General features: G+C 42.9%; 1 protein-coding gene across 5 annotated transcripts in view; it reads right to left on the minus strand.

Moving 5' to 3' along the window:
- Positions 1–25,193, minus strand: part of LOC122552701 (regulator of G-protein signaling 7) — a 450,150-nt gene that overhangs the window by 228,503 nt on the left and 196,454 nt on the right. For all 5 annotated transcript variants that reach the window (XM_043695584.1, XM_043695581.1, XM_043695583.1 and 2 more), the window contains exon 3: positions 1,443–1,539. In XM_043695584.1, coding sequence (XP_043551519.1) covers positions 1,443–1,539 — 97 coding nt within the window. The remainder of the gene's footprint in view (positions 1–1,442; positions 1,540–25,193) is intronic.

Consider the following 25,193-nt stretch of genomic DNA (forward strand, 5'->3'; position numbering starts at 1 on the left):
TAATTTTTATTCCAGTGACGGCGATTCAGTGAAGGAGATTTGTGTCTAGCTACCAGGTCTATGGCCCATGGCCCACTTATCAAGAAGGACTGTAATGTGGGACACTTCTTTTATTTCTTCATTTCCCTGCCTTTATATTCTATGTTTTCATTTATTTTCCCGTGCTTTACGATGGTACCAGAGAGTGCAACAATATCCAACACTTCTCACTGTATTTTGTATGAAGATACATGTGACAATAAACAAATAAATAAAAATGATAGCAGGAGTTCAGGAAAACCTTCTGCAGATTCAAGTTAGCTATGTTTTACATGGCAAATACATCCATTAAATAAATTGTCTTTTTAAAACCATTTTCTTAAAAAATAATCTCCTTGTCCTTTAATTTTTCTTTTTGTTTTCCTTTGTGCAATCACAATCTACATTTGTATAATGCTTTAAATGGAATGAAATAACACAAGATACTTTGTACAAACATTATAAAGTAAAATGGGACACATAAAGAGATATTAAGTCAGATGACGAGAAGCTAGCTCAGAGAGGTGGATTTTAAGGAATGTTTTATTGGAAGAAAAGTGAGGTGGAGAATACGATGGAAAGAATTCCAGGATGTGGAGCCTAAGCCGTTGGAGTCCACAGCCACCCATCGCAGATCAGTTATATTAGGAATGAAAAAGAAACCACTATCAATTGGAAGAGATTTCAGAGATAGGGAGCAGTAAAGCTACAGAGGGATTGAAAAGAAAAATTAAAAAATTAAAGTGAAGGTTTGGTTTGACTGGGTACCAATGTAGGTCAGCATGCACAGGGCTTAAGAAAGAGTAGGATACCTGTGTAATACATAGACAGCAGATTTTTTACCAGTCCTATCTAGAATACAGAAAAATTAAAATGATGTTTCTGCAAACTTCTGGTTTATGTTCTATGTGTTTTCCGACTTCTTCTGCCTATCCTTGTATGATTCAAAGTAGTTTCATAGTAGTTATAACAAGAAAGTTGCAAGGACAGAGGGCACTTGAGGAAGCATGGTGAGTGCCCTCAAACAGCTTGGGCTGAGGCAAATAGAAGGAAGCACAGGGCACCGTATTACATACCAGGGTTGTAACCTCCACAATGAACTTAACTCAGTTAGTTTAGACCTGACCTTCTACCACCCAACTCCACAGTGAAACTCTTTGATCAGCTTCTACTTGTCCAGATAAATATTAGAAAGAGGATTTTTTTTTTTAGAAGCTATATGTTCCTTTTGTCAATGCAAAACATATTTTAAAAAATACAAATTGCCAGCTTTACTATTGCATTTGTTGCGCAAAATGTGGCTAACTGGAATTTCCATAAGACTGATGCCCCACATCTTCTCATCAGATTTCATTAAGTTTTCCACACTGACATAAAACTGGCCATATCCTTCCATGCCACTTAAAATTAGTACAGTATCTTACCAGAAAACACACTGGGAATTTTTGACAAAAAGCTTTTGACTGTGCGGATAGGAATCCCATTTTTCTCCTCTTGCATTCGTGCTATAACATCCTCCATCTGAAATGAGATGGGAGAAAATGTTTAATGTTATTTTTGCATTCCATGCCTTTAAACATTTTTTTAAAAAAGAGAATGTACTCAGCATTTTTTTCCTTTGCAGTGTAACGAAATGTTTTGCTTTTCTTTAATTAAGGGTAAAGCCATTTCATCTCTTCAGCTTAATTTTATTTTCTATTCACATTAAGGGATTCTGTTTTCTAAGGAAGCATCAACACAAGTCATGGTTTTATAAAGAAACCTGTACACTGGGCATTAAAATCACAATTAGAATTAGATAACACCTTCTGTACAGAGATTATTTTGAATTGCTTTAATAATAATTTTAAAAATCTTTTCACTCCACAAATGCACATCATTTTGAAGTACAAAGTTCCATCTCAGACTATATATTTTTATATAAACACTCATTCTTTTACCCAGGCAGATTGATGGTCTTTGTTGTCATTATGAACATGGATTGCAATTTAACCATCTGTCCTTTCCATTCAACAGCTTTATCAGTGCAGAATCCCCCACCATCTACATCCTACAGGTAACTAGCAACCAGAAACATAACTGGACCACCCATCCAGTAGCTACAAGAGCTGGTCAGAGGCAAGGAATCCCCAAAACCTGTCCCTCATTTACATGACAAAGGTCAGAAATGTGATGGAATATTCATCACTTACCTGGATGGGTGCAGTACCCACAAAACTTAACATTTTCTATACTTCTAGGTTTTGATCCAATAATGAGCAATAGTGCAACAAATGGCAATCAGCAATGTAGATTTTGTTTCGCTGCCTGATACCTTATATGGGCAGCTTTGGATGTCTAAGGATCCTTCTTTAGCTTTAAGGACACTGCTTATATTAATAGTGAGCTGCAGGAAGAGCTGAAGATTCAAGAACCTTACAAGATAAACCCTCGTGGCATGATTCAACAAAGCAGAATCTACAGTTGATGGCAAAAGAATTTTAGACCTGGTAAGAGATGCATTGCAGCAGGACAGCTAGGATCTCCCTGAATCTGAAGTATCAGTCTTTCTATGACAGTTACAGATTGATATAGATACCAATTATCTGAGGCAGGATTCAGCCAAGCAGTGATTGGACATGGAGGTTTTCAGAGATGGACCAAACAACACTTTGGACATCTTGGAGAAAACAATTCTTAGAACATAAAATTATTTCTAAATTAGACATTAAAACATAAATAGGAAAAGTTAATATATTTCTATAAATAATTAGAAGTGTAACTAATGATATTCTCACTCATTAAGTTGTAAAAGAAGCCATTGAAAATGTTTTTAACCTCTGAACAAATAAGATTCTTAAAAGAGCACGATTTAGCAGCAACTTCAGAATCTAGGGGAATCTATGGATAATTTCACCGATGATCTCTACAGTTATGGTGGTTTAAAGTCAGAAGTCATGAAGGGCAGAATAATTGTTGAAATTGCTGCAGAACCTTTATCAAATTTGTTACATTCAAAATAAAATTTACAGCCAGTTGTACAGATAGTAAGGGAAGCTGAAGAGTAGGAGCACTGATCAATACTAAGAGAAGATCAACTGGTATCACAAGAGATCAGCAAAAGTTCTTAAGGTACAAAACCACAAATGGCGCATAAGAACATAGCACTAAGAGCAAGAGTGGGCTTGCCCATTGAGCCTGCTCCACTATTTGATATAATCTCAGCCTCAACTCCATGTTCCTATCTATTCTCCATAACCATTCAACCCATTGCTAATTAAAAATTAATTAGGCATAAATTGCTCAATCTCTCTTCATAAGACATGTGAAAAGCCAATACAATGAGACAGATGGCAAACCAACTTGTCCTTTGATTACCAACCACCATATCTGACATGACCATACTCTATCCAGACCCAATGATCTCTCACGACTAAACTACAATGCTGACCAGACCTGAATATCCCCCCAACCTGACCTGACTAACCCCTGGCCTAACTATCCCTTTCAACATATTCCAACCATCCCAACTCACCTACCTACTTACCCACCCTGCCCGAAATTCGCTCATTATTCTACTCAACCATTCAGTCATCCATTCAAAAACTGGGATCAGGATGTCCTGGACTAAATATATTGCAGCATTGGGTTAGGAGAATATAAAAGTGCAGCGTAAATTGACAATGGTTGGAAAATCTTGTTCGACAATCCCTTTTCTCCTGCTAGAGAGAAGCAAGCAGAGTTTACACAAGGTTTCACGAGGGTTATAGTCCTCCCAATGCCACAGAGTGATGAATTTTCCATCACATTCCTGACCTTTGATATCTAGATAATGTACAGGCTTTGGGGAAATTCTTGTCAAGAATTCCTTGCCTCTGACCAGCTCTCGTAGCTACAGTATTTGTATGGACAGTTCAGTTAACTTTCTGATAAATGGTAAGCTGTAGAATGTTGATGGTGGAGTTTCTGCACTGATAATGCTGTTGAATGTGAAGGACAGATGCAAACACTTTACTTCTTGGGTGCTACATGCCAACATTTCCCTGGATCTGAATTGAAAAGCAGTTCACTCCCTCTGTGTCCAGCTAGCATCTGACTATACACAGAGTCCATACCTGATTTTCTGACAGCGGTCATATTGCCTTCATTCTGCCACAGTCCACTGCACCACTTGAATTTTAGCTACCACATGAATGTCAAGGCTACCTGCTGACTATGTGATTGATGACTCTGGTAAGCAACCCATGCCTATGGTAAGTATGTAATAAAAGCCACAATGCCACCCAAAATGAGACAGAGCAAATCATTCATGTGTGGGTCAAGTGATGCCTGGATTTCTTTGGAACAGTACCAGGTGGAAAGTGTGTGAAAACATGGAGGTCTGTTGCATGCTCCACAACTTCACCATCAAGAAGTTCAGCTGTTACCAGTAGTTATAGCAGCTATACATACCAGTGATGACACAGACAGAAGCTAAAGATTAAGACAGTAAGAAGAAGGAGGAGGTAAGGAATATGTGGAGGAGGAAGAAGAGAGGAGGCAACCCTGACAGTTGTTTTCTGGCGAGTTCCACGAAGTGAAACTCATCCAAGCTCAGTATTAGTCATCCTAAACCCAATTCCCCATTTACAAACAGTTGTCCCTCTGATGTAGCATCTGCATGGCTATAATGCACCAACGATAACTATCAACAAATGAAGAATTCAAACCATAATTTTTAAAAAAGCTTTATGCATTCCGTAAGGCTTCTGTTCCACATTCCTTTGCCTATCATTGTGCTCTGGTGTTGTGCTACCATTATTCCTGTGTCATGGCTAGTGGAAGGCTGATGACTTCAATAAGTTCTGGACTGAGGAGGCATGAATTTGAAATGGACCATTTTGCTTTGCACAGAAGCTGTCTTGGTAGGGCGACTGATGGGAAACAGCAAGGCACTGGTGCAGTGCCAATGACTAGAGGATGAATGCCATCATTCTGAGATTGTTTCCTGAGATTGTTTTCTGAGAGTCTCAAAATGTTTCTGCTCCAGGTCTGTGTACAAGGGAGCCTGGTAATCTGTTAGATTATATTTGGCAGACTTTTGAGATAACACGTCACCTCCTTTGGAACCTGTAATCCATAGCCATTGGGAGTCTGAATGGGGTATCTAAACCTGGAAAGCAGACTATCAGAATGAGGAATGAGTCATTTAGGTCTGAGATGAAGAGGAACGTCTTCAATTAAAGGAAAATTAATCTTTGGAATTCTTTATCCCTAAAGAGGCTCTAGACAGATATTTGTAGATATTAATGGAAAACAGATTTGGAGATAATGTGTTAAAGTAGTGTTGAGGTACATAATCCTCCTTGGCATAGAATGATGGTGTATGCACAAGGGGCTGAATGGTCTACTTCTTAGTACCTATGGCAACAGACTAAACATGTATGATAACTGTCTGCAATTTGTGCTCCAATAGAAATTGTGATAACAGCATCAGATGTATCAGATTTGGGTGTGAACAAGTTGGACATCCCATCCATGTTGGAAGGGATGGGTTAGGATTCCACAGCTCTGTTCTAAGTTGGTGCTGAACTCCTTCACGCTCTATGGTATTTTAGATTAGATTAGATTAGATTATTTACAGTGTGGAAACAGGCCCTTCGGCCCAACAAGTCCACACCGCCCCGCCGAAGCGCAACCCACCCATGCCCCTACATTTACCCCTTACCTAACACTACGGGCAATTTAGCATGGTCAATTCACCTGACCTGCACATCTTTGGACTGTGGGAGGAAACCGGAGCACCCGGAGGAAACCCACGCAGACACGGGGAGAACGTGCAAACTCCACACAGTCAGTCGCCTGAGGCGGGAATTGAACCCAGGTCTCTGGCGCTGTGAGGCAGCAGTGCTAATCACTGTGCCACCGTGCCTTTGTTGCAGCTTTTCTTCACTGAGGATTTCTCTGGTCATACCAGGCTGCATTCTTTTATAGACTATCCCATCAAAGTTCTCTACTGAGTCCTCTTCAGCAAATTCTGCAAATGGCTTTACACTTCATTCAACTGGCACCGATGTTATCCTTGTCCCCCCACTCACTGTCTCAGGACACACACATTCCAGGAGAGATAATAGTAATGTCATTGGATTAGTCATCCAGAGAACCCAAACTAATGCACTGGAAACAAATTCAAGACCCACCATGGTAGCTGGTGGAGAATTGACATTGAATTAATGAAGTCTGGAGTAAAAGCCGTGGTAGTGGTGTCCATGAAATTATCACTGTTAGTTATCTGGTTTATTAATGTCCTTTATGGAAGGAAATCTGCTTTTCTTTGTCTACATATGACTCCAAACCTACAGCTGTGTGACTGACTTTTAACTGCCCTCCCAAATGGCCCAGAAAGCCAATCAGTTCAAAGAAGCATTTCTGAATTTGCAAAGCTGATATCCCATGAAGGATTTTAAAAAGTCTGTCCTCTGATATAAAAATAGAAATTGCTGGAGAAACTTAGCAGGTCTGACAGCATCTATGGAGAGAAAGCATAGTTGACATTTCAAATCCATGACTCTTCATCAGAACAGTCACTGGATTTGAAATATAAACTGTTTTCTCTCCAGAGATGTCGAGTTTCTCCAGCAATTTCTGTTTTTGTTTCAGATCTCCATCATCCACATTGTTTTAAGCAATCCTCTGATATGCTGTGTCAGTAACTGAGTTCATGGATGTAAATGTGAAGCTGAATGAAAGTGTTGTATTTTCATCACTCTTGCAGTTCTTCCATTGCCTTAGCAGGATGCACCTTTTGGATTCCTTAAAGGAACAAGTACAAAGGTAAAGTTAGTGTGTAGAGAAGGGTAAGTAAGAAATGTATGTTCACACCACTATGCTTTTAACACAGCAGACACAGTAGAATGAAAGGGAAATGCAATGTGAATTGGAAGTTAAGGAAATGGTCATTTTAGCTATCAGCCCCACTCCTGGCCACATCCTCACTTGTTAGATTAGATTAGATTACTTACAGTCTGGAAACAGGTCGTTCAGCCCAACAAGTCCACACCGGCCTGCCGAAGCACAACCCACCCAGACCCATTCCCCTACATTTACCCCTTCACCTAACACTACGAGCAATTTAGCATGGTCAATTCACCTAAACTGCACATTTTGGACTGTGGGAGGAAACCGGAGCACCCGGAGGAAACCCACGCAGATACGGGGAGAATGTGCAAACTCCACACAGGCGCCTGAGGCGGGAATTGAACCCGGGTGTCTGGTGCTGTGAGGCAGTAATGCTAACCACTGTGTCACCGTGCCAACCATGATGGATAATGGCCACACCACGTCCTCCAGAGGGTTATGACTTGCACGTGTGTCTGTTTCCCTTCAATTGTGCACCACATTCTGCAAAAGGAGGGTGACGTGTGTCCATGAGTGGTGAATGTGAAGAGTGACTTAATTGACAGAGATTGTTGGTCGGTGAGTAAAGGAGTTGTGGTGCAGTGACTGATACTTGTGGATATGACATTTGAAAATGGAATCACTAACTTTGAGTAGTCACTGAGTCATTGGGCTTTTTGCAGCACTGTATCCACATTCCTGGGGCTTGACTGCTGGCATTTACTGCTCAAGCAATCAGCTCGCACTACTTTTTGAACATAAATCCAGAGGGTCTCCTGCCACTCTACCCCCTAGCACGTCCCCCTGCTGAATACAGAGCATCTTTCCAATATTTCACCTCCTCATCCACTGCAGCACTCAAAATCGACTCACTCACACATTGTGTCATTCTCCACTACTTCCCAGGTCAGAGTCACTTCCTGCAGGACTGCCAACACTGACTCCAGTCACAACTTTCCTTACCATTAAAAAAAAGTACAGGCTGGCTTTTAATTGGTCCTAGCCAGGTAAGATTTGGCATTGATGTCCAGCCCATGGGTACCCTGGTTACCAGATTCTTAATGCAGCAATCATTCAAATGATTGGATGGTGGTGGTGGTGGTGGTGGTGGTGATGGTGGTGATGGTGGGTTCAATAGAATTGGTATGCTACCAACACTGCGGACATAATTAATAATTAATCTATTTTCTGAAGTTAATTTAGTTCCCATGAGCATGACATCATATTCTAGCATGATCTCTTCTTCAACTCCTCTGACAATGTTGATGATTTTGATATCCAAACTTCACATATCTTCTGGCATTTTGTAACCAACTGTAATTCTGCTTTGCAAACATCAAATTAATCTCCCTGGGATGGTGACAGACGTCAAATGTAAAGGAATTGTACACTCTTCTATGTTAACCTGCATGCAGCTTTGTCTAACATCTAGAAATTCCTTGACATTCTCCCAACTAGTTGTCAGAACAAACAATATAAACTTCAGGTTGAAATATAAAAGTGGCTCCTCCTGATTTTCAGCTGATGGCTCTGCTCAACGTGCGAGTCCAGCAGCAGATGCATCCTGCTGATTTGAGAACTGAAACTTCTTATACACCAATTACACCAAGCAGGTATGCACCCTGCAACTTCTCAATGCACCAATGCACCACTGTCACAACTATCCCACAGGCAAAAAGGCAATTGCCAGAAGTGAAGGGAAAGCTGAAACTAAGTATTGCAGCTGATATGGAGGTGCCAGTATTGGACTGGGGTGAACAGGGTCAGAAGTCACACAACATCAGGTTAGAGTGCTGAAGATGAAGTCTTCTGACAAAGGAACAGCACTCTGAATATTTGTGATTTCAAATAAACCTGTAGGACTCTAACCCGGTGTTGTATGACTTTTGACCGAAGTATTTCAGATAAACACCTTTTTAAGTAGCTTCAGTAAGGTCAGGTTTTCAGAATGCAATCTCAGTTATGATAAGCTCCGACATAGCCACGCCAACCATTATCCAGGAACTGCTCTCTTTCAGTCTTAGTTTGGTGATTTCATACACACTCAGCTCCTCAATTAGACCTGTGGAGTGACCATTTCTGCACACACCTCAAACTCCAGGATAAACCATCAGTTTCAGTCCTGATGACATCATTGGAGCCTGATTTGCATACTTAATGTGCACCCTGCTGGCATGCAGCTGGTGTCTGACAGTCGGCCCGATCAGTGCTAATTTCTGACCTGCTGCGCTTTTCCAGCAACACATTTTCAGCTCTGATCTCCAGCATCTGCAGTCCTCACTTTCTCCTAGTTGATTTTAACCTACTGCGAATCCTCTTACAAGGATGCCTTCCTTGAAGAAGCTCTCTTCCTCCCTCTACAAAGATTTCAGTGAGTCCCTCTCTCACTGCACACCCCAGGTCATCTCCTCTGCCCAGAAGCTCTTCAGCCACGTTCTCAAACAGACTCGCTACCACAACCACATCTCCTTCCTCAGCACCTGCCTACGGAACCGACTGATCCCGCACGGACTCCGGACTACTTTCAGACCCACACCCCCCACCAACCCAACCTCCACTCGCGGCACCTTCCCCTTCAACTGCAAGAAATGCAAAACTTGCGCCCACACCTCCCCCCTTACTTCCCTCCAAGGCCTCAAGGGATCCTTCCATATCTGCCACAAATTCACCTGCACCTCCACACACATCATTTACTGCATCCGCTGCATCCGATGCGGCCTCCTATACATTGGGGAGACAGGCCGCCTACTTGCGGAACGTTTCAGAGAACACCTCTGGGACACCCACATCAACCAACCCAACCGCCCCGTGGCTGAATCCAACCCTTCCTAACCTGCAATCTTCTTCCTGACCTCTCCGCCTTCACCCCCACTCTGGCCTATCACCCTCACCTTATCACCCTCACCTTAACCTCCTTCCACCTATCGCATTTCCAATGCCCCTCCCCATAGTCCCTCCTCCCTACCTTTTATGTTAACCTGTTTGGCACACTTTCCTCATTCCTGAAGAAGGGCCCATGCTCGAAACGTTGACTCTCCTGCTCCTTGGATGCTGCCTGACCTGCTGCGCTTTTCCAGCAACACATTTTCAGCACTAATTTCTGCCAAGGGCAGAGAATTAAAATTGAATCCAAGGTGTCTGAAATAGTCTACCTGAGGCTGCCTGATTTTCTGACATCAGAATTCTCTGCTGAAATGTTTTTTGAATTGTTGCATTATCTTCAGAATCAATGCAGTATTTGTAGGGGAAATCCAAAGTGGCAAATGTAATGTAAAAATGGAACATTCAGCTTAGGAGAACATACAACAGGAGGTGGTCACTTAGCCCATTGAGCTGACTTTACCATTCAGATCTGATTTTAGCCTCATCTCTACATTTTTATATACACCTGATAATGTTTTATTCCCTTGTTAATAAAGAATCTGTCCGCTACTGCCTTAAAAATATTTAAACATTCTGCATGCACTGCCTTAACAGGAAAAAAATTTCAAAGACTCACAATTCTCTGACATAAAAATATGTTTCCGCATCTCTTTTTAAATGAGTGACTCCTTATTTTTAAATGATGACTCCTGGTTCTAGGTGGAAGAAGGGAGCCTGGCGTAGAAACTGGTAGGGCTAGCTCAGCTTCAGGTCTACTCAATGTTTAGCCACAAGACTGACTTAGTTAAGTAAGCAATTCCCTTGTGAGGTAGCAGCCCTTGAGTGAGAGTTGGAGGGCAATTATGAAAGAGTAACATTGACCAAAGTAAGAAGGCAAATGATCAAGAAGGAAAGAAGCCACCAAGATAAGGTAATTAGTGAGAGGGAAGTGACGTTGAGGTAATATGGTTAAGAAATAAGGAGGGGGTGGTGGTGCTGTTGGGATGTTGTGATAACAGTGGATTACTAAAGGAGCAAAATTGAAAAATGCAGGGAATTCTTTTATTCACTCATGGGATGTAGGGCGTTGCTGGCTGGCCAGCATTTTATTGCTGTCCCTAGTTGCAGTTCAGAATATCATAGAGAGCTGCCTTCTTGAATTGCTGTTGACCAACAATGCCATTAGGGAGCAAATTCCACGATTTTGACCCAGCAATGCTGAAGGAACTGCGATATATTTCCAAGTCAGGACGGTGATGGTTTGGAGGGGAACTTGCAGGTGATGGTGTTCTCATGTATCAGCTGCTCTGGTCTTTCCTTGGAAGTGGTCAAGAGTTTGGAAAGTGCTGTCTAAGGATTTTTGATGTATTTCACAGTGCATCATGTAGATAATAACTGCTGCTACTGAGAATTGATGGTGGAGGGAGTGGATGCTTGTGGATGTGGTGCCAATTGAGTGGGCTGTGTTGTCCTGGATGATGTCAAGCTTCTTGAGTATGCTTAGAGCCGCACCCATTCAGGCAAGTGGGAAGTATTCCACCACACTCCTGACTTGTGCGTTGTGGATTATGGACAGCCTTTGAGGATTCAGAAAGTGAGTTACTCACCACGTATTCCAAGCCTCTGACCCGCTCTTGTAGGCACTATGTTTATGTGGTGAGTCCAGTTGTGTTTTTAGTCAATGGCAATACCAAGGACATTGATAGTGGGGGATTCAGTGATGGTTACACCATTGAATGTCAAAGACAGGTGGTTAAATTGTCTCCTATTGGTAATAGTCAAAGCCTGGCATTTGTGTGGCACGAATGTTACTTGCCACTTGTCAGACCAGGCCTGAATATTGTCCAGATCTTGTTGCATTTGAAGATGGACTGCTTCACTTGTGAATGCTGCTGAACATTGGGAAATCACTGACAAACATCCCTACTTCTGACCTTATGATGAAGGAAAGGTCATTGATGAAGATGCTTGGGCCTAGGATACTACCCTGAGGAACTCCTGCAGAGATGTCCTGGAGCTGAACTGACTGACCTCCAAGAATCACAACCATTTTTCGGTAATGACTTCAACCACTAATTTCATTTTTGTAGGGCTCCTTGATGTTGCACTCTGTCATTCTCACCTCCTCCATGGAATTCAGCTCTTTTGTCATGTTTGAACCCAGGTTGTAATGAGGTCAGGAGCTGAGTGGCTATGGCGGAAGCCAAACTGAGATTCATTAAGCAGGTTATTTCTGAGCAAGTGCTGCTTTATAGCTCTGTTGATAGAGTCATAGAGATGTACAGCATGGAAACAGACCCTTCAGTCCAACCCATCTGTGCCGACCAGATGTCCCAACCCAATCTAGTCCACCTGCCAGCACCTGGCCCATACCCTTCCAAACACTTCCTATTCATATACCCATCCAGATGCCTTTTAAATGTTGCAATTGTACCATCTTCCACCAATTCCTCTAGCAGCTCATTCCATACATGTAAAACCCTCTGCGTGAAAACGTTGTCCCTTATGTCTCTTTTACGTCTTTCCCCTCTCACCATAAGCCTATGCCCTCTAGCTCTGGACTCTCTGACCCCAGGGATAAGGCTTTGTCTATATATCCTATGTATGCCCCTCATGATTTTTTTATAAACCTCGATAAGGTCACCCCTCAGCCTCCGACACTCCAGAGAAAACAGTCCCAGCTTGTTCAACCTCTCCCTATAGCTCAAATCCTCCAACCCTGGCAACATCCTTGTAAATCTTTTCTGAATCCTTTCAAATTTCACAATATCTTTCCGATAGTAGGGAGACCAGAATTGCATGCAATATTCCAACAATGGCCAAACCAATGTCCTGAAAAGCCGCAACATGACCTCCAACTGCTGTACTCAATACTCTGACCAGTAAAGGAAAGCATACAAAATGCCTTCTTCACTATCCTATCTACCTGCGACTCCACTTTCAAAGAGCTATGAACCTGCACTCCAAGGTCTCTTTGTTCAGCAACACTCCCTAGGACCTTACCATTAAGCGTATAGGTCCGGTTAAGATTTGTTTTCCCAAAATGCAGCACCTCGCATTTATCTGAACTAAACTCCATCTGCCATTTCTCAGCCCACTGATCCAGCTGATCAAGATCCCATTGTAATGTGCTGATGATTGCTTCCATCATTTTACTGGTAATCGATAGTGGACTGATGTGGTAATATTTGGCTAATTTGTTTTTTCAGTACATGCTTAGGCAACTTTTCACATTGTCAGGTAGATGCCAGTGTTGCAATTGTACTAGAACAGCTTGGCCAAGGGAGCAGCAAGTTCTAGAGCACAAATCTTCAGCACTATTGCCGTAATGTCGTCTGGCTTATAGTTTATGCAGTGTGCAGTACCTGTAACCATTTCTTGATATCATGGTGAGTGACTTGAATTGGCTGATGACCAGCATCTTTAATGCTGGGGACCACTGGAGGAGGTCAAGATAGATCATCTGTTCAGAATTTCATTACTGTGAATGTTTCAGCCTTACCTTTTGCACTGATGTGCAGCATTCTTCCAACATTGAGAATTGGGGATTTTTTTTAGCCTCCTTGTCCAATGAGTTGTTTAATTGTCCACCACTATTAATGACTGGATATAGCATGACTGCAGAGCTTAGACCTAATCTATTGGTTGTGGGTTCACTTAGCTCTGTCTGTCACTTGCTGCTTATGCTGTTTGGTATGCAAGTGGCCTGTTTGGTAGCTTCACCAGTTTGACCCCTCATTTTTTAGGGGTACCGAGTGCAGTTCCTAGCATCCCCTCTGCACTCTCCATTGAACCAGGGTTGATCTCCTGGCTTGATGGTATTGGTTGAGTGGGGGAATATGCTGAGCCATGAAGTTACAGATTGTGCTGGAGTACAATTCTGCTGCTGCCCCACAGTATATCATGCATACCCAATCTTGAGTTGCTAGATCTATTTGACATCTGCCATTTAGCATGGGCATAGTGCCACACAACACGATGGAGGGTATTCTCAATGTATAGACAGGACTGTCATCTCCATAAGTACTTTGCGGTGGTTACTCTTACCGATACTAGCATGGACAGATGCATTTGCAGTTGGCAGATTGGTAAGGATGAGGTCATGTATGTTTTTCCCTCTTGTTGGTTCCCTTGCCACATGCTGCAGACCCAGTTTAGCAGCTGTGTCCTTTAAGACCCGACCAGCTCAATCAGTAGTGCTGTCACCAAGCCACTCTTCTTGGTGTACATTGAAATCACCCACCATTATGTGCCCTTGCCACCCTCAGTGTTTCCTCCTAGCATTGTTCAACGTTGAGGAGTACTGGTTCATTCCCAGAGGGAGGGTGGTACATGGTAACCAGCAGAAGACTTCCTTGCCTATGTTTAACCTGAAGCCATGAGACTTCAGGGGGTCCAGAGTCAATCTGAGTCATTGCCTCCCTGTTGATTGAGAATCTATTGTAATTGGACAAAAAATGCCTGCATTCCAGGCCTTTCATTCAAACACAGAACATGTGGTAAAGTGGGAGATTTTTTACACCTCTGGATGAACCTTTACTGAGTTAAACTGTTAGCTCTATATTGAATGACAATGTAAGATCCTTACAATCACAAAAGCTTTGATAGCAGCTGTGTCCCTGCAAATGAGTTAACTATCACCTTCTCACATTTATTCCTTTGCCATTCATGCTGTGTGCTTTGCGCGACAGGATTAATATCTCACAATTATTTACACTTGCATCCCCTGCACAAAACCTTGAATTGGTCTGTTAATAACCTAGCAAGATCAATTTCAATTTGCATCACTGCTGTACTGCAGGGGGCAGGCTGATAACCCACAGTGGATTGACAGATTGATAAGGAGAAGACAGGAAAAATACATAAATCCAAACAGGGCAAATAGGGGAAAATACAGCACAAATTAAAATTTTTGTTTATAAGACCAGGTCTGGAATCCTTAACTGGAATCCTTAAGTCTGTACTGTGCAAATATTGCCTGTATTTCAGCTGTCTACCAAGTACATTTAACTGAGAGAGATTATTTCATTTGATATAAATAGTGCTACATTTGTTGCAATAAAGCCAGAGAAAATGCAAATAATTTAATCTTTTCTGTTTATGTAAAGGAAATTTAAGCTTCTTCCTTGTCATATTATGCTGAATCATTTGCTTGCCTTTATCACTGTATTCCAGATTGAGCGTGAAATATCACTATCAGTAATTGTGCCTAAAAAAAACTTGTAGGCACACATTTTCTTTTAAAATAATTTCTGAAATAAATAGGACTGATGTGTACAGAATTTCATAAATAATGTAGTTTGAAATATGCAGAGGCACACATTCTAATCCCAGTTAAATCTCTCAAAATTCCTCCTTGTGGGGAGGTTGAAGCCTACGCATGATAAATATAAAATAATCACTAATAAATTCTATAAAGAACTTAGGAGAAACTTCTTCACTCAGAAATGTTAGAATGTGGAACTTGCATGGAGAAAGTGAAGTGAATAATGAGGCTTTATTTCAAGGAAAGCTATGCGAACATATAAAGAAGAAAAGGATAGAAGATCACGCAGGTGGGATGAAATGCAATAGGATGGACAATCAGTTGAATGGAACATAAAGAGCATCTAGACTGATAAGGTTTCTTTCTAAGTAACTATCAAATTCAGATTTTAAACAACAAGTTTCTATTCTGCTTCAATCCTGGTTAATTAAAGCAAGTTCAACATTTTAACTGCCCTTTATGATTCAGTATGTACCCAATTTTAGATCCTCCTATTGTTATGAATGTAACACTTCCAGTGTTAACATCTTACAATGTTTGCCCTCCTGCCCACATTTCTTTGGAAACTTAATACACTTGCCACTCTCTAGTGCTCTGGAATAATTTCCCGTAATACCAAATATATGGTCAGGATCTTTGCTATTTCTTTCCTCGATTCACCCAATTCTTCAAACATAAGACATTAAGTCCCACAGTTTGAACAACTTCAACATTACCTCTCCTTGGATAGTAGTCTCCAATGTTTGCTCCACAGGACCTCCACAAATTCTACAGTTCTAATGCTCACTTATTCCAGAAAACTCGGGGGTTGCTTTAGTTCAGTTGGCTGGATAGCTGATGCAGGGTGATAGTAATAGTGTGGGATCAATTCTTGCATGGGCTGAGGTTACCATGAAGGACTCTCCTTTTTGACCTTTCCCCTCAACCTGAGGCATAGTGACCCTCAGATTAAACCATCTCTCTCTCTCTCTCTTGCTAATGATCTGGTGAGGTTATGGTGCCTTATTCCATGAAAACTGAAACAAAGTAATTGTTTAGCATCTCAGTATTTCCTCACTCTCCAAGACAAACTTAGAGATGAAGAGATGTACAGCATGGAAACAGACCCTTCGGTCCAACTTGTCCATGCTGACCACATATCCTAAACTAATGTTGTTCCCATTTGTCAGCATTTGGCCCAAATCCCACTAAAGCCTTCCTATTCATACACCCATCCAGATGCTTCTTAAATATTGTTATTGTACCAGCCTCCACCAATCCCTCTGGCAGCTCATTCCATACTTGCACCACCCTCTGCATGAAAAAGTTGTCCCTTAGATCCTTTTTATATCTCTCCCCTTTCACTTTAAACTTACGGCCTCTAGCTTTGGACTCCTCTAACCTCAGAAAAGACCTCAGCTTTTCACCCTATCCACGTCCCTTGTGATTTTACAAACCTCTATAAAGTCACCCTTTAGCCTCGGATGCTCCAGGGAAAATAGCCCCAGCCTATTCAGCCTCTCCCTATAGCTCAAACCCTCCAAACCTGGCAACATCCTTATAGATCTTTTCTGTACCTTTTCAACATCTTTCTTGTAGCAGGGAAAGCAGAACTGAATTAGTATTCAAAATATAACCTAACCAATGTCCTGTACAGTCGCAACATGACCTTCTAACTCCAATACTCAAAGCACTGACCAATAAAGGCAGGCAGACCAAATAATTTCTTCACTACCTTGTCTATCTGCAACATTCAAGGAACTATGAACCTGCACCACAAGGTCTCTTTGTTTGGCAATTCCCCAGGACTATCATTAAGCTCTTCATCTCTTAATTGTTCCACATTTATTTTTAGTAATATCTCACTGTTCCTTTTATAACTTTCCTGAATTCATTGTATCTGTGCTAGCGTCCGATTTGAGTAGGTCTTTGCTTGATCAAACAAGCCTTGAATCATGTAATTTTTGGTAAGCTGAGTTTTAGAGGTTGGAAATGAACCATGACACTTTGAGGCTTTAAAGGTGGATTATAGAATCAACCATTTCCAAAGCTAATTCAGCTAGTGAAAATCTACTGTTTGATATTGAAAACATCAACACCAGAAATGCATCAATATTGCAGTTACACCACTTAAGAACTGGGAATTGAGACCTCACCAATAATCTAAAAAAAGTCTAACATTACAAAATGCTTTATAAACAAGCACTTCTTGGTTGCAGTAAGCACAAAGCAGGGACCCCTGGTTTCAGTAGGCCCAATGCTGGGACACCTGGTTGCAATAGGCCCAAAGCATGGACTCCTGGCTGCAGTAGGCCCAAAGCAGGGACTCCTGGTTGCAGTGGGCCCAAAGCAGGGACTCCTGGTTGCAGTGGGCCCAAAGCAGGGACTCCTGGTTGCAGTGGGCCCAAAGCAGTGACTCCTGGTTGCAGTGGGCCCAAAGCAGTGACTCCTGGTTGCAGTGGGCCCAAAGCAGGGGCTCCTGGTTGCAGTAGGCCCAAAGCAGGGGCTCCTGTTGCAGTAGGCCCAATGCAGGGACGTCTGGTTATGGTGGGCCCAATGCAGGGACTTTCAGTAGCAGTGGGCCCAATTCAGGAACTCCTAGCAGTGGCTGCAGCGGCGGCATCGTGGTTTGCCTGGAGCCAGGACTCCTGCCGTCACTGAGGTGGTAGCGGAGCTGGGGACTCCTGGTTGTGGGGTTAATGTAGATTCAGGATGGGACATGGCATCAGCGTCATCGTTGGTGAGGTGAGTCAGGCGGAGATACAGTGCCGATGGAGTGGCGACTCCTATGTTGGTGGATCCAGTGCAAGCAGTGGAGGAGGGTGGCAGTGCCTGTGTCACTGGTGAGCCGGCTCAGGGCTCTCTTTCGCTTACACCTTTTTATCCTTTTTATTCTGAAACCATTCAAAATGGTGTCAGAGTGGGATGACTGTTGAAGCTTTTTGCTGTATTCTACTGTATAATTTGCTGTAAAACGCAAGTGACAATAAACAAATCATTCATTCAGTTGCTAAAAGAACTGACCAGGATGGCACAGATCTCTTTTAAAGGAAATTGCTCAAATTTTCCTTCATCCATGAAAGAGCTGAGGGTGATGTATATTCATTGTTGAAGTAAAGATGTTGCAATGGGATAGTACTAATACATGCAGACAAATGTGTAAATGGTTGTATTAAACTGCTCCTGCAAGATAATCATTTCAAGTTATGGATTTAGTGTTGAAATGTGTGCCGTTGTGATAACATATCATGTAACCATCTTCCTGAAGTTCAAGCTTAAAGGGTTGAATCAATTCATGTAAAAGCCTTGAAGATAAGTGCTACAGTAAGCTGACCTCAATTAATTCCCAAGTCTCCCTTTTTGCTGCATTCCTTGTAAAGTCAGGCATACAAACAGTCCCTTGAATGTCTTTGGATATTTCTGATGTCCTCATTTTCAAGATAGAGGGCTCGAAAATGATGAGTTTCAATGCAACTAATGTTCAAGTTTTATTTTACTCCAAGCAAGAAACAGTAAAATAATTTAGAATTAAAAATTAATTTAAACTCAATTTTATCACGTTAATAACTTATTAACCATAGTAATAGACATAGCGCAAGATGGCTTAAAATGGCTTGGGAGATTTTCAACTTGTTACTCGTGCCCTGAAATTGACTCCCAGCCTACCCCCAGGGAATCATGTCACTGCACAGGAGACAAAACTGAAGAGGGAGAAATGAGGCTAGAGGCAGGTGACAAAGGAAATGGTCACCATTAAATTAAGTGTGAGTCTGCCAGATGTGGCTCAGTTTGTCAGGAAAAGTATCATTTGTAGGACTGCAGTGAAAACGTATGGCCTGTTTCCATACTGTAGGGAATCTAATCTAATCTAATCTAATCTAAGTAAATTGATCCTTTAAAGAGCCAGCACAGAAGGGTCATCTTGTCCATGCCAACTCAAAGACACCCAGAGTTCCTTTCTAATCCCATCTTCTTGCATACACCCCATAGTCTTGCAGCTTAAAGTACTTAAGGATGGGACATGGCATCAGCGTACTTTTTAAAGAAAGTTTTGGGTCTCTACCTCCACCACCAACTCAGACAGTGAATTCCAGACACCCACCACCCTCTGTTAAAAAGTTTTTACATCTAATCCTTCTGCTACTTAGCTTGAATCTATGACACCTGGTTTTTGAAATCTCTACTAATTGAAACAGGCTTCTCCTGTCTACTGTACTTCCACCACTAATAATTTTGTACACCTAATCATGTCACCCCTCAGTCTTCTCTATTCCAAGGAAATCAACACCAACCTCTCCAATCACTCCTTGGAGCTACAATTCTCTAGCCCTGGCAACATTTTAGTGAATCTTCTCCTAAGCAATTACATCCTTGCTGTAATATGGTGACCAGGGGCAGCACAATGGCTCAGTGGTTAGCACTGCTGCCTCACAGTGCTGGGGACTTGGGTTCAATTCCAACCTCAGGCAAGTGTCTGTGTGGAGTTCTCCCTGTGTCTGAGTGGGTTTCTGCTGGATGCTCTGGTTTCCTCCCACGGTCCAAAAACGTGCAGGTTAGGTGAATTGGCCATGCTAAATTGCCCATAGTGTTAGGTGAAGGGGTAAATGTAGGGGAATGGATCTGAGTGGGTTGCACTTTGGCGGGTCGGTGTGGACTTGTTGGACTGAAGGGCCTGTTTCCACACTGTAAGTAATCTAATCTACATCAGTTGTGGCCTCACCAGTGTCTTATACAAGTTATGCCTACTTTTGTATTCTGTACCTCTGTCAATGAAGGAGACCTTGGTAAGGTGCCTTCTTACCACCTTATCAAGCTATACGACTACCTTTACAGATCTGTGCATAGACACAACAGGAAAAATAACCTGCTTTTGTGCTGTACGTACCCTGTAATTCTGCGGTCGAACTCTCACCTGAGTCACAACATTCAGGTTTCAATCCTAGCCCTGGCTTGAGCACAAAGAGGAACATTGACATTCCACTGCAGGGAGTGGAGGAGGGGGCTACACTGTCAGAGATGCCTTCTTTCAGATAAGAAGGTAGAATGAGGCCCCATCATTCTCCCAGGTGAAATGTCAAAGTTTTCATGGCATCAGTTTAAAGAAGATCAGGAGAGATATTTCTGGCCAATACTTATCGCTCAATCTATATCACAAAAACAGATTGTCTGAGAGGACCACATTGCTATTCATGGGACTTCTCAGTCGCTGTCTTTGATACACTGCAACAGTAGCTACATTTCAAAAATTATTTCATTGAGTTGTATAAAGTGATGTTTAATAGCAAGTCTTTTTTTTTTACAAGTATTAGGCTAGCAAGGTCACTATTGGTATGGCACAGTGGCTTAGTTAGCACTGCTGCCTCACTGTGCCAGGGATCCAGGTTCGATTTCACCCTCGGGTAACTGTCTGTGTGGAGTTTGCATATTCTTCCCATGTCTGTGTGGGTTTCCTCCCACAGTCCAAAGATGTGTAGGTTAGGTGGATTGGCCATGCTAAATTGCCCATAGTGTTCAGGGATATGTGGGTTAGCTACGGGTAATGTGGGGTAAGTCTGAGGTGGGATGCTTTTCAGGGGGTCTGAATGGCCTACCTCCACACTATAGAGATTCTATGATTCCAGGACAGTACAACCGCCCAAGATAACCTATGGGCCAGGTGAAACTCTTGTCTCAACGATCTTTACTGCTGTCAGCTTTTATTGAAGCAATAGAGACTGCACACGCCCTGTTGGTTACAATAACTTCTGTATCCCAATGGTGGCATAAAGAAGTAATTTTGACTGTGAAATTTGTAGCCACTCTGTAGCTCCTCTGAATCAAGCAATCTTCCTGTGACTAACTTCAGGCAAGTTAAGATACTTTGGGCAGGTGAGGAGATGCATCGGGAACACGGCACAAGGTTCCACCACATTTTAACTCCCTATCCATGCCACCCACATTAGCCAAGGGAGTTCAAGTTAACCCTGATAGTTGGTAAAAAAAAGATAAATTGGAAAATTGCAGCTGGATGTTTTCAGCAGTAATGCAAAATTACTAAGTTGGCCTCAGTGAAAACAAAATAATACCTCCTAAACAACTCTTTCCAACTGACTTCACTTATTATCTGTCTTTACCTATCCTGTTACTTCCCTATTTTTTTCTACCTTTAAAAAACAGCCTTAAGACCACTTGTCTCACTTCCTTTTGGGTCAACCAAGCATTTTCATGCATCTGATGAAGGGCTTATGCCCGAAACGTCGAATTTCCTGCTCCTCGGATGCTGCCTGACCTGCTGTGCTTTTCCAGCACCACACTCCCTCGACTCTGATCTCTAGCATCTGCAGTCCTCACTTTTTCTATTTTCATGCATCTATTTGTGAAGTGCATTGTTAAAAATTTCCTATGTTGTGTAACATTTGTGCAAGCTGTGGACTGTGAATTGAAGTGTCACCATAGGCACTGTAGCTTTAAAACTATTCCTGTCTCCTGTTTTGCTGATAAATGCAAAGATTCAGCTAATGTTAATTGCATCGCCCATACTGCGGCATTAATGAGCAGAATGGCGCCATGCAGCTGTTAAAACCATTAAAGCTGCATGACTCTCTCTCTCTTTAATTTCAGGAGCATGCCGTAAAATAATGAGCTCCCAAAGGGAGGAAAAACACAATGGTGTTGTATTTGTGCATTGATTGATCAGACATGTGCCAGTTAAATGGAAGAAAGCATAAGTTTCTATGAGAAAGCTGATTAAAAAGGAGGTAATATTTTTGACATGTCAGGTGTTAAGGCACTTCAGGTAGTCTCCCTGAAGCAGTCACTGCAAAACTTGTACTTCACTATTTTCAGCTCCAACTGATTTTGTCTTGTCGCCAGGGGTAACTGAAGTCAACCATTCAGATTCAAAATTTAAATTGTTTTTATTGAGCACATTAACAAGCAGAAATAGTAGAGTAATGGTGAACCGGTAGTGACTGGAACAGAAAACGATAACCAAACTACCTGACACGTAAGACCATACTACAGCTTTTGTGTAGATTTCCCTGAAAGAGTGTTATGGCTTTGCGATTATAAAACAGTTGTCTTCATACTCGCTGAAGTCACATTCAGCTGACCTTGCCAGATTTGATGAGTGCAGCCTAATTAATTATGCATCACGAGCTCTCAGCCTGTATTGGTTCAGTCAGCATGAGCTTCCTGGCAACTCTTAAAGGTTACAATTGCTATTTAAATGGACAATTTAATTCTTCCTGGACACAGAGCTTGTACTGGCTTGATAAGGATGCAGAGCAACTAAGAGATAGTGAGGACTGCAGATGCTGGAGAAGTCAGAGTCAATAAAGTGTGGTGCTGGAAAAAGCACAGCAGGTCATGCAGAGCAAGAGAGTTGATGTTTCAGGCATAACCCTTCATCAGGACTGCAGAGCATCTTGCTTTGCTGGGTATTTGGTTCGGAGGGGGGGGCTGGGGCTGGGGCTGGGGCTGGGGCTGGGGCGTGTGCCAAGTCTTGGGAGGAGCGTATCAGCAAAGTGAGGCAGAAACTGGGCAGATGGAAACTATGGTCGCTCTCCATCGCGGGAAAAAACCTGGTCATCAGGTGTGAGGCACTGTCATTGCTGTTATACGTGGCACAGGTCTGGCCTATTCCCAGAACCTGTGCCGCTACAGTCACCCGAGCCACCTTCCAATTTATATGGAGGTCAAAGATGGACCGGGTCCGAAGGGACTCGCTGTACAAAGATCTGGGCAACGGGGGAAAAAAATTCCCCCAATGCCACCCTGACCCTGATGGCCACCTTTGTGTGTGGCTGCATCAAGCTGTGCGTGGATCCCCAGAACGCAAACACCAAGTAACACTACGTACTGAGGTTCTACCTGTCCCCGGTGTTGCGAAGGATGGGCCTGGACTCGCTGCCGCGAAACGCTCCGAGTAGTTGGACCGTTCCGTATCACCTGTCCTTCGTGGAGAAGTTTATGAAGAAAAACATCTTTGACCACAAGTCCATCAGGAAGTGGTCAGCACGTAGTGTCCTTGAGACCCTTCGGGAAAAGGAGAGGGCGGATCCTAACGAGCGGTTCCCTGAGCAGACTGTCAAAGCCATTTGGCAGAATGCCTCATCGCCAGAACTTTCCAACAAGCACCAAGACTTGGCTTGGCTGGTGGTGAGAAGGGCTCTGCCTGTGAGATCCTTTATGCACGCCCGGACTCTCAGCCGCACCGCATGCTACCCTCGAAGCGGCTGCGGGGGGGAACGAGACTGTCACACACCTCCTTCTGGAATGTGCCTACGCAGAAGAAGTCTGGAGAGGAATGCAGTGATGTTTGTCGAGGTTCGTCCCAAGCAGCGCCGTGATGCGGGACTCCGTGCTCTACGGTCTGTTCCCCGGGACGCACACCGAGACGAACATCAACTGTGCCTGGGGGATCATCAACTCGGTGAAGGATGCTCTCTGGGCGGTCCGAAACCTGCTGATCTTCCAGCTGAAGGAGGTGACCCCGACTGAGTGTTGCAGACTGGCACATTCCAAGGTCCAGGACTACGTGTTGAGGGACGCGCTGAAGCTTGGGGCAGCTGCCGCCAAGGCGCGGTGGGAAAAGACCATCGTGTAACATCTGCCTGCCTAAGGAGAACAGGGGACCCATGGGCTCTGCTGACACCTCAGCTAAATAGATGGACATACGATTGATAAATGTACAGACCTGTATATAAAAATAATAAAATCTGATCTCTGTATGTAAATGTTTACGTATGTATGGCATGACCAACTGTACAGACCATCAAATTATTTTATGAATAAAGTATATTTTTGAAATAAAAAAAATCTTGCTTTGCTAATTTTCCCATCCTGGGGCATGAACCAAAATCCTTGGGATGACGTAGCACAGATACGATATGGAGTTCAGGAAAAACGTGAGACCAGAATGAAAAGCAAAGTTAAGGTTAGCTAATATTTCCCTGTACCTGGTAAAATGGGCAAATAAGGCATGCCTGAAATAATTCCCTTCCACTCCATCAAACTGCAGTTTGATTTCATGTTAAATCGGGTATTTCCTTACTTCACATGAATACCCACTGTTTATTACTAATATTTACCCGGAACGCCTTATTCACTGAAATTTGAAAAGCAAACCCCAACAACAAACTTTATAAAATAACTTATCTTCATGATAAATAATCATATACTCATGCAAAAGTTAAGAAGGAGATTCTTCACGTTTTGATTCTAATTCTTTCTGCAATCCATAGTCTCCCAAAACTTCAAAACAATGACTCTGCATGCAGGAGAAATTGGAGCAATAGAAGAGGAGACAAATTCAAAATGGAGTCAGTTTGAATAAGTCACATTGAACATCATGGCTACAGAGACGGGAAATGACAGCTGAAGTGGGAGGCCTTCCTGAACTTCATAACTGGTGTTATCCTGAGAACATAGAACATATTGGCGCGCAGAGCTAGTCGGGAATGTAAGTGATTGATATTTGAGTGGGTGTGTTCTAGACCCCAGGCCCTACATAGTAGGGCCTCCCTCCCATCCTCCTCCTCTAACCTAACTTTAAAGTCCACAGGTAAGCTACTCAGTGTTCTTGTTTTGGAGATGAAGTGTAGAGTAATGGCAGCGCAGGTAGTGGAATGTTCCTCCTGCAGGATGTTTGAGGTAGGGGTGACCACCGATATTCCTGCCAACTTCATCTGCAGGAAATGCAGTCAGATCCTGCTCCTCACAGAACGAGTTAGGGAACTGGAACTGGAGTTGGATGAACTGAGGATTATTCGAGAGGCTGAGAGGGTGATAGATAGAAGCTACAGGGACATAGTTATGCCAGAGAACAGAGGTAGCTGGGTAACAGTTAGAGGTGAGAAGGGGAGGAAGCAGGCAGTGCAGGGATCCCCTGTAGTCGTTCCCCTAAACAATAAGTATACCGCTTTGGATACTGCTGGGGGGGACGGCCTAGCAGGGGTAAGCTGCAGTGACCGGGTCTGTGGCATGAGGTCTGGCTCTGAGATTCAGAAGGGAAAGGGGGAGAGGAGGAGACCGCTAGTTATAGGCGACTCTCTAGTTAGACGGTCGGACAGGCGATTCTGTGGGCATGGGCGAGACTCTTGGATGGTTTGTTGCCTCCCCGGTGCCAGGGTCCGAGATGTCTCGGACCGTGCCTTCAGAATCCTTAAGGGGGAGGGTGTGCAGCCAGAAGTCATGTTGCACGTTGGCACCAATGACATAGGTAGGAAGAGAG

The sequence above is a fragment of the Chiloscyllium plagiosum genome, chromosome 9, assembly GCF_004010195.1.
Source record: "Chiloscyllium plagiosum isolate BGI_BamShark_2017 chromosome 9, ASM401019v2, whole genome shotgun sequence".
In the NCBI taxonomy this organism is placed as follows: Eukaryota; Metazoa; Chordata; class Chondrichthyes; order Orectolobiformes; family Hemiscylliidae; genus Chiloscyllium; species Chiloscyllium plagiosum.